Source organism: Athene cunicularia (genome assembly GCF_003259725.1).
Source record: "Athene cunicularia isolate RWA chromosome 9 unlocalized genomic scaffold, athCun1 chr9_part1, whole genome shotgun sequence".
NCBI lineage: Eukaryota > Metazoa > Chordata > Aves > Strigiformes > Strigidae > Athene > Athene cunicularia.
The window spans coordinates 20,461,670-20,471,691 of NW_020799110.1; the positions used below are offsets into that span (position 1 = coordinate 20,461,670).

Below are 10,022 nucleotides of genomic sequence, written 5' to 3' on the forward strand. Positions count from 1 at the left end.
GCCCCGCGCCCCGTGAGCGGCTCTAACGCGCGGAGCGACGAGCGTGCGATTCCTCAGCGCTAAACCAGAGTTTTAGATTATTTGAAGTACTGGCCCGGTCGGAAATAACATTTCGCTTCGAGTTGAAGGTGGATGCGATCGTGCTCCACGCATATGGAAACGCTCAGGTAAACGATTTATTTTAATACTGCCTTTTGGCAGCTGGAATTTAATCTATTTTATTTGTACTTTTCTGCAGTTACCTTGCTGGATTCCAGATCAGTTCAGGGAGAGCTTGGGTGGATAGCAAGTCCCCTGGAAGGAGGGGTAAGTTTTAAACCGCTATCTGATCAAAAGGGTAAAGGGGGTGATTAGTAACTTTCAGAGAGTCCTAATGGCTCGATTATTGTTGATTGTGGTGAGGAGGTCAGATTTCTTCCCTGGCTTACCAAGTGAATTACTCTTTGTTGGAGAAACTCTATACTCCCTTTGGATAGTTCTGTCATGGAAGAAGTGGAAACCAAAAGGGCAGAAAAGAGGTTTCAGAACTAGGAGATTGGTTGAGGCATGGGCTTAGATGCCTATTTAAAACTGAAATACCAACAAGAAATGTGATCTGGCGACTGAACTGGCATTCTTGACTGTAATTATTATATCTATGGGCTGCCTCGGCTGGGAGATGTTCAGGGCAATTGCTGTTCTATTTCTGGATGAAGGAGTAGGGATCAATATACAAGATAGACCTTTTGGCGTGACGGGACAGTTGTCCTATTTCAGGGTGTAAACATCATATGTTTTGGTGTCTGAACAGATAAACTGAAGCACCCAGTGCTTGATGGTGATTCCCTGGAGCTTCTTTTTATGTACTTGCAAAGAGACAATTGCAAGAGCAGATTGCTTGAATTCACTGCTCTGTGGTGATGTGATGACATGAAAAGATTCACACATCCATTGCTGGGGCTTAGAGCCCCTCTGCTTAGTGAGCTGCGGGCGAGATATCTTCACTAATTTAGCTTCAGATTAGTGGATGGGCACCTTGCTGCTCTCTCATCTGTGCTTCCTCCTGCAGGGTGCCCAAGGCTTCTGTGGGAAACTCCGGCGAACTGCTGGACTTTGGAGTTGGTGGGATCTGGTGGAGACTGTGCATCATGGGATCTCTTGGGACTTTTTAAATAAGCAATTAGAACGGCTTTTTCTTTCTTAAAGTGAACAATTTAAGAAAAATGTCAGCAATGCACACTAAACATTAATATATAAAAACCCACTCTCAAAGCCTTTTAATATTAAATGAGTAAAGCTGCTTAGTGTGCTTAAGCAGAAGTAACTAAGTCAAACTGATTGAAAAATAGAAGTGCTGAAAGATCAGGTTCTGTACACAGCAAAGCATTGGATTCTTCAGGAAACCTACGAATTTACTTTTTTGTTTGTGTTCCTGCTCGTAATTAGAAGAAGCAGAGCTAAGGAAACAGCAGTGAGTGGAAGGAATCCGAGGTTGCGTTGGTTGGTGATGCATTATGCATAAGCTCTGAATAACCGTAACATGGGAGAATGGGGGATTGTTTTGCTCCTCCGTTGTAGTCAAGTTCACCCAGAACAACAGTCCTGGCTTGTGCTCGGCCTGAGCACACTGTGCTGTCCCTGACACTCGTTTTTCCAAAGAGTGGGAAAAGTGATTGGCGGGCCTCTGGCAGCCCCGACAGTGCACATTTAGTGCTGATTGCAGGCAATTGCCCTCATCTTTTGACAGTGTGGAAAGGTACGGCTCTATCTCGGTGAGAGTCTGGCTTCCTTGCCAGTGCGATGCCCTGGGAAGGTCAGTTAATGAGATGGGGTCTTTCATATGGCTTTCCAAGGGGTATCTATGCTGTATATTAAAATAGGAGCTAAAATAGAAGTTTTAATAAGTTGGTAGTAGAATTGATGGTTAGAGGACAGCAGTGTATTATTAATGGCAGTTGGATTCCTCCTTTTCCCCCATGTTTTCTCTGAAAGCGCTATGCAAGCCTGAGAAGGAAATGTGTGCTCTTATTGTGGACGTGACTCGTTTCACTGAACCTACATACGTGTGTTCTATTTTTAAGCCTGTAGTGAAAAATTTAAGAGTACATGGTCTGTCTCTGAGACACAGTGCTTGGAAAGCATTTATTTTAACTTCATATGCTGCAGATTTATTTCAAGCAGCAGAAATGAACTCGTTCATCTTCCTGGGAAGATTCTGTCCTTCAGTGCTAGTTCTTTAACTATGTGTACCTTATTGTCTATAAAAATGGTGTTTTTCTAGATCTAGTTCCTGAGGTGTGAGGGTTGCGTGGGTAGGAAGGGCTGGAGATAAACATAGTCATTTAGCAGTGACTAGCAGTAATCAAATATATAGTACCCCTGGAGGAATTAATGAATTGCATTATAAATGTAATTAATGATTTACTCTTGCATTTCACAGTTGAAAAGCAGGTTTTGCGCCCAGAATGTTTTACTCTGCATCATTAAACCGTGGGAAGACTTGAATTATAAAAGTTAATTTCATCTTGAAAGTTACAGCTTTGACCACTTACTTAGAGTTACAAATCATTTACGGTGGCAAGAAATTTGGGACTGCAGTAATTTTCATCTCTGGCAGTAGCATACACTTAGGTTTGTTTGTGTGTTTATGAAATAAGAAACTCAGCTCTATATATTTGTGTATTTGTCAGGAGACAGAGCCGTGTTGAGAGCCTGGTCTGAAACATGCTGAATTTAGTTTCAGTCTGTCCGTTGACCTCAGCTGTCTCCTTATTGAATCCTCTAGCAGCATCCTCCATTGTATAAATGTACTAAAGGAAATCCCATCAACATGTATTATTTCCCTCTGCTTCTTCCTTTCTCTGTTACCACACACAATATAGGTAGCTTAGACAGTCTGAAGATAAAGCAGAATGGGAAGCGATGGATCATAAAGACAATATTGTAACAGTAAACTAGCTCTGTGGCAGCTGTAAATTAAACATCTCTTGTCTTCTTATTAACACCATGTTATGCTTTACATTGGTAGATGACTTTTTAAGATTTATTTTTTTCCTTTTCCATGAAAAGGAGTGACATGCTGAGTATTGATTTCCCCCCCCCCCCCTTTTAATTTGCAGTTATCTCTAGGCAGCAAATAAAATATTATTCTTTCTGCTCCTAGTGACTCATGGTGCTAACTACTGTCATTCTATAAAGGGATTCAGCTAAGCTGGAATCTTTTTAAGTAAAAATCACTTGCATAAGAGCAATCCTTGTGAGAAGAATGCAGGCTATTATACAAGAAGCCCCTTAACATTAAGAAGGCTTCTGTTTATCAAAGCCATGGCTTCAGTAGTTCTAAAAAGCACTTCTGGGGAGTCTCTTTTAGTTACTACTGTATTCCAAGGATAATTTTATATGCTTCATTGTATCATCTGCAAACCCAGGCAGTATATAATTATCTATTATTTTTTAAAGAAGGATTTTTCTGATCCTGAAGTGCTATGGAGTTTTTGCTGGAAAGATATCTTTCCCTAATGCTCCTACTTCCCTCTCCCTACCAGGAGAGCCCTGTGATAAACTCTTCTTCTATGATAATACTTAAAAAAATTTTTTTTCTTGAAACTGTTGGTTATGTGTGCTTTCCTTTTTATAAGTTTGTCATGCTGAACTACGAAGTAGGGCCAGATCTCTTTTTTCTATACTTTCCTTAGATTGCATATATTGTTGTTTCATAATTATGTTGCCTGTTTGGCATTTCTGATGCTGTCTGAACTTTGAGGGCTGTAAGAGTTTGGAAGCATGCTGCTATCTTGATCTTTCAGCATTTACCTTCTTTGCTAACCTTTTTGATAATATGAATTTAGTTATTTTGTGACATTCCTCTGGGATGAAATGTGTAATACTTACTCTTCTCCCACCTTCCCACTAATAATAAACTTTGTTTAGATAGCAAAATTATGGCACTGTTGCTGGTAGACTGATGATGGTGTTGCCTTACATGTCCTGCAATCTCTAAGTGCCACCCATGTCAAGGATCCAGTTCTCTATAGACAGTTACATGTGCACAGCTCCAAAGTAAAGACTATTTGCTGAGTGTGTTTGGGATATTGCTAGCCCAGGAAAGTAGTCAGCAGCTTACAGAAATAATAAGGGGTGGCTTAAGAGTTTAAAATATGCAGTAGTGATGCCAGAAACATAGATGTGCTGCCCTGTGCTTTTTGTGTGACTAACTCATGCAGTATCACTGTTTGGTGTTTCTGTGTACAAGGTGGGGTCTGTGCATTACCTGCCTCGTCTGCCACAGGGGAAACACTGTAGTGCCGGTGCCATACTGTGAGTCTGTGAAGTGCCACATGTAGCCCTGATCCAGGCAGGGTCCTGTGGGCTGAACTGTAGTGCAAATAAACATAGTCAATAGAACATTCTTGGATTGGTTCAGAAGGTCTTTGAAACACATGTGCGTTTCTCGAGCTGTTACTTGATTTGGATCTCGTTTCTCCTGAATGGAGAGTTCTTCTTTTAATGTTCAAATAATTGAGGCCCTGGCTATGGCTTGGTCTGCTGGGGTTTTTTTGTTTGTTTTCCTATAATGGAAAAAATGCAACCTCCACATTAGTTGTGGAAGTGCACGTTATGTTTGCTGTGTACTTCTGTTGTTCCTTTTAATGCTGATGTATTTTTCTTCCCCTTTTGCTCGCAGTGGGAGGAAGTAAGCATTATGGATGAGAAGAACACCCCAATCCGCACATATCAAGTCTGCAATGTGATGGAGCCCAGTCAGAATAATTGGTTACGAACTGATTGGATTCCCCGTGAGGGGGCTCAAAGGGTATATATCGAAATCAAGTTCACGCTAAGAGACTGCAACAGCCTACCAGGTGTCATGGGAACTTGCAAGGAGACTTTCAACCTTTATTACTACGAATCAAACAACGATAAGGAGCGTTCTATTCGAGAGAGCCAGTTTGCCAAGATTGACACCATTGCTGCTGATGAGAGCTTCACCCAGGTGGACATTGGTGATAGAATCATGAAGCTGAATACAGAGATACGGGATGTGGGACCACTCAGCAAGAAAGGGTTTTACTTGGCTTTTCAGGACGTTGGTGCCTGCATTGCTTTGGTGTCTGTTCGTGTCTTCTATAAGAAGTGCCCGTTGACAGTTCGAAACCTGGCACAGTTTCCAGACACCATTACCGGCGCTGATACATCCTCTCTGGTGGAGGTTCGTGGCTCCTGTGTCAACAACTCGGAAGAGAAGGATGTGCCAAAAATGTACTGTGGGGCAGATGGCGAATGGCTGGTGCCCATTGGCAACTGTCTCTGTAATGCTGGCTATGAAGAACGTAATGGTGAATGCCAAGGTAGGATGAGCCATATTGTACTCTTCATTAAGGCTTAGTTGAATGCATAATTGAATCGGAGATGAGAGTAAATGGAGTAAAGCCAGTAATTAGCAGCCCCTGTGGGATGTGGTGGGACAGAGGGGTTTAATGAAGAAGTCCAATAGCTCCAGGTGGCAAGGCTAAGAATTATATAATGCAAAACAAATGATACTGCCACAATAGGCAGAAGGCGAAACACATTTTCTAGCAGGCACCTAAATGTGAATTGGCTGGCGATAGTCACCAAAATGTGAATGGCTGCAAAACAGTGCAGTTGAGCTACCGTCATTTAAAGAGACAAATCTTTGAAGTTTTATCTGAAGTAAACTTTAAGCACAGGAAATTCTGGCAAAGTCTCATTTGGATAATGCAGTGGGGTAAGAGTGAGTTGGATGGGGGAAACTGGTGTTTTAGCTGGATTACTTTCCCACTTTCAGAAGGGGAAGTCTTTGGTGTTTTACTTGTTGCAAATTTTTAGTGCTAAATAATGCTTTGATATTTGACACTGCTGCCTTTGTTAAATATTTTCATTTCTCAGAGGGTCTCCATTGTCAGCTTAATAATAGAGGTGCTAGGATACTCTTAGAAATGCTAAAAGTCTCCACCTCACCCTCCCACACACACCATCCTGTGTGCTGCAGAATTAGGGATTAAAGTTTGTATAAAAGACAGATTATCCTGGAAAGAAAAAAACCTCAAACCCTCTGTTTTCTTCACCTCCCCTTTCTGGAAAAAGAAGTTGTAAAAGATTAGGGAAGGAGAGAAAGGAGTTTATAAATAAAATATCTTTAGACTCGGCTTCTAAAGTTTTGCTCATGTAAGCATAAATTAAGATCAAACTAAAAAGGATTCTTGCACAGGTCAGTGGGCTTAATTTTGCTGGTTACTACTGAATTGAAGGTGCTCAACTCCTTAGTGGATTTGGACCCATGTTTTAGGAAAAGGTTCTTTGGAGCCAAATGACTTTGCTTCGCATCTTCTTGGTGTGTTTTTAACAAGGTCATTTTTTTCACCTTGAGGCTGAGAACAAGATAGAGCAAGTAAGGGACTGCTTTTGTCTCCTGATGTCCTTCGAATGTACCACTTGATTTCTTTTAAATGATAATTTACAATCAATATGAAGTTCATTACTATGCATTGAAATTAAGCTTTGGCAGGAAAAAAGCGCAAGTATAAACTTTGGACTCCATTTCTAGTGTTTTTGCTATATGGAAAAAGCCTGAGTTTGCCATATTGGCAACAAAATTACCATGGGCTGTAGAGAGGACTGAAAGATGACAGCATGATGATGGGGCATCCTGTCTGGGGTAAATTATTCTGTTTTTTTTGCAAGTCTGTGAGATAAACTTGAAAACCTGTGTATTGTTGAGCATGCAAAGCTGTGGCTGTGGTACAGACTGGGTGCTGCTGGGGAGATGCTGTTACTTTCTAATAGTTCTAACTTCTGGGCAAAGTGACATCTTTACAGCGTGGGTTGTGAGAGGAGGAAGAGAATGGGGCGAAAAAGCATCTCGTTTATTGCATGGAGATTATTCTGCTTTCTACTAAAGGCCTGTTGGGTCAGTACCGGGTGACTGACACATATCTACCGCTTTTCAGTGTTAGTGGCTGAGATGTGATGAGCTAATTGCCTGACATCCTATGTTGTTCAAGGGAAATCCCTTTAAGGTTTTGCTGGTGGGCAGTGGTGATAGTGGGAGAGTTGTTTTTTTTTTTATTTTAGTTTTGTGGTGTTGGACTAGAACTTGAGGATGAATATTATCTCTCAGAATGTTACTGGCTCTCAGCTGTACCTGGGGAAGTTTGGGCTCATTATCTGCTTCCCAAGTAAAAGGAAGATTAGGCAATGCCATATTTACAAAAGAGAGAGAAATGTTCTGTCTCTTGGGCTCTCCAGAGTTACGTTGGCCTGTACTAGTAATTTTGAGAGGATTTGAGCCAGCATGTAATTTGAAAACGTTAAACCCATTTCATCAGCGCTTATTTGTGGTTTCCTTTTCTCACATTTGTCATTCTCCAGCCAGAACAGTTTACCGGGAAGCTGAATGAATTCATGAAGTTTACCAGAACTATGCAGCTTGCGCTCTGGTTTCCAGCAAGGCTGTTAAAGCAGTTTGGCCTTTGACACTGCTGAATGAGGTTTCCCCTTCTCTTACCCCACTTAACTTCATAGTTCAGCAAATGTTCTGCTTTGGCAAGTTTTTGGAGGGGAGGAGGAGGATGAAGTGGGGAGGATTCCTGTGCATTTGATACAGAGAATTGGAGGCGGGGAGAGAGACTCAGAGTTTGGGAAAGGCTGTAAAAGGGTGCAGAGCTGGGGCTGGAGCTGGTGAGCAGGTTCCACCTCAATTGTTTTTCAATAGGTTGACTGTAGCAGGACAAATAGAAGGAAAGGTCAGAGGTTGTCCATTTCCTCATCCATCTTTCCCTGTGTTCCTAGGGTCAGAGTTAGGATTGATTAAGATCTTAAATGTTTGACAAAAGCTCGGTGGGCAGAAATAGTTTAGGCCAGTGAATTGGGGCTTCGCACTTGTTAGGAGATCCATGGGAGATGTCAGAACTCCCTGTTCTCTCCTGGGACCTGTCCCCTGCCGCACAGTGCTGGGACGGACCAGCTGGATCTTGGGTTGCCCTAAAAGCTGCTTCAAGTTCACGCAACCTTCTGTTTTTTAAGTAATACACTTTCTTTGAGATACTTTTGCTTAATTTCTGATGTGTGTGTGGGAAGTGTAATGGGAAGCCACTTCACATCTAAAGTGGTTTGTGTAGTGGGAGTTAATGGCTTTTTGACCTTGAACGGGATTTTAAAAAAATTGTGTTGGTGGTATGGATGTGTTTGAATATGATGACAAAAAACTGTACTTCCTCTGACTGCTGTTTTTTTTTCCCAGCTGACTTTATTGATGATAATTGTCTTGCTGAACATTTGTGTGTGTGTATATATGCAAAAACCCAGGGCAGGAAGGGAAAGGAGCCAAATATTTAATCCATACTTATTTGGAAAGTCTCACAGGTGTGTTATAAGAGTGGTTCCACAGAACTGGTCCTCATCAGTAGAAATATTAGCTGAACACTGATTCCTTGCTTACAGATGAATTTGCAGTTGTGAACTTGATGCTAAAAAAAGCCCAATTTGATGGTTTTTTTTTTTTTTACTTATTACTATTTATTCTCCCCCAACCTTTTGTCTTAATGGCTATCCATTTAGGAGAGTATAAATGTGGAATAATGTTGACTGAACATGACTGTCCCAACTAAGTGGCACATCTCAAGGCTAAGGTAATTAGTGCTTTAGGGCAAAGTTGAGACAAAGTAACTTTAAACTTTGCTTGTATGCATCATTGTTATGTAAATTGGTTTGTTACATATTAATATAATGTGGCTTGGATTTAGTTATGATTTCCTTATGATAAAACGCATATCTTTTTAACTCAAAGGAGGGGGAAAACAGGCAGGAAGGGAGAAAAGACAGATTAAAGAAGCAATAGACTGTAGCCATCTGTGACGATTTTGATGCTGTGAAATTACAAATCTCAATTTTAGACCTGCCATTTAGTATAAATATGTGAGACAGTTGAGATTTTTACTGTGATATTGTAAAGGTTATGAGAGCCAACAGCTTTGTCTTCATCTACACTTGCTTTTTTGAGTTGCGAATTGGCCAATTGGCAGAAAATCCAGTGTCATTTAAAATATGGCTCAGTCCTGGTTTCATATCAGTGCTGTTTTTAGAATTTTCCTTCAAACTTTGATAAGAGCATCCCTAAGAAGTAATAATTTGAATGATAAGATTCTTTTTATCTTAGAGGCTTTGAAGAGTGGCTGTGATCATTGAGAGCAGCAGTTCAGTTTACATCAGAAGGGTACACTCTAATTATATATTTAATTTTGTTTCCTGTGGTAAGATTTTTTGGATGGTGGGTTTTGTAGGGGCAGGGAAGTGAAGTAATTTGTGTGTACTTTCCCATTTTAGTCATAGACAACTTTTTGTCAGAATAACACTGATGAACAGTCTAGCTGCACAAAAGGGTAATCAGAAGGGTGACTAAGACTGCACAGATTTGAGGTTTCAGAAATATTTTTTTTTTTTCAGGTTCATTATTTTTGGCAGGGGAGAAAAAAATGCACAGACTCAACATGTTACGTTTTAAAAGGAGCTGAGAAGACGGAAGCTACCAGGAGGGGCATGAGAGCAATAGTGAAACACAGTCTGTCTGAACCAAATTTAGTTGTTTCTCTTCTCTGCTGAAGGAGTGATTTGGTTATGTTATGTTCTCATGTAGCTCAATAGATCTTTCGAGGGTTGCTTCCTCTGATTTTTGTACCACCTGGTGCATTTCAGAATCTCCATTTAAACGTCACTGCAGGCTCCGTATTGCTTTCCTCCTCCCTGGCCCCTTCAGAAGGCAAGCTAGAGTTGTCAAGCAATTGTCCCTTCATATATCCCTGGGAGAAAGACTGGGATTGCTTCCTTCCAAATTCCTGACAAAATTTCTTCCTGTACACAGGGGAGAAATATCTGGTCCTTATTCTGCATCTTACTAGTAAAAAGCACAGTCCTCAAATCAAAGCCAGATGAACTGTTTTGGTGGTGTGAATTTCATGGCTGGTCTGTGTGGGGTATATTGAACATCTTTTGGGTTCTGTGTCCACTTTTTATAAGGAAAAAAAATC

General features: G+C 40.9%; 1 protein-coding gene across 1 annotated transcript in view; it reads left to right on the plus strand.

Annotated features, from left to right (window-relative positions):
* The first annotated feature begins 144 nt into the window (after positions 1-144).
* The window catches only part of EPHA4 (EPH receptor A4), a 104,884-nt gene continuing 95,006 nt past the window's right edge, over positions 145-10,022 (plus strand). The window contains exons 1-2 of the mRNA XM_026854877.1: positions 145-306; positions 4,664-5,327. Coding sequence (XP_026710678.1) covers positions 4,682-5,327 — 646 coding nt within the window. The 5' untranslated portion in view covers positions 145-306; positions 4,664-4,681. The remainder of the gene's footprint in view (positions 307-4,663; positions 5,328-10,022) is intronic.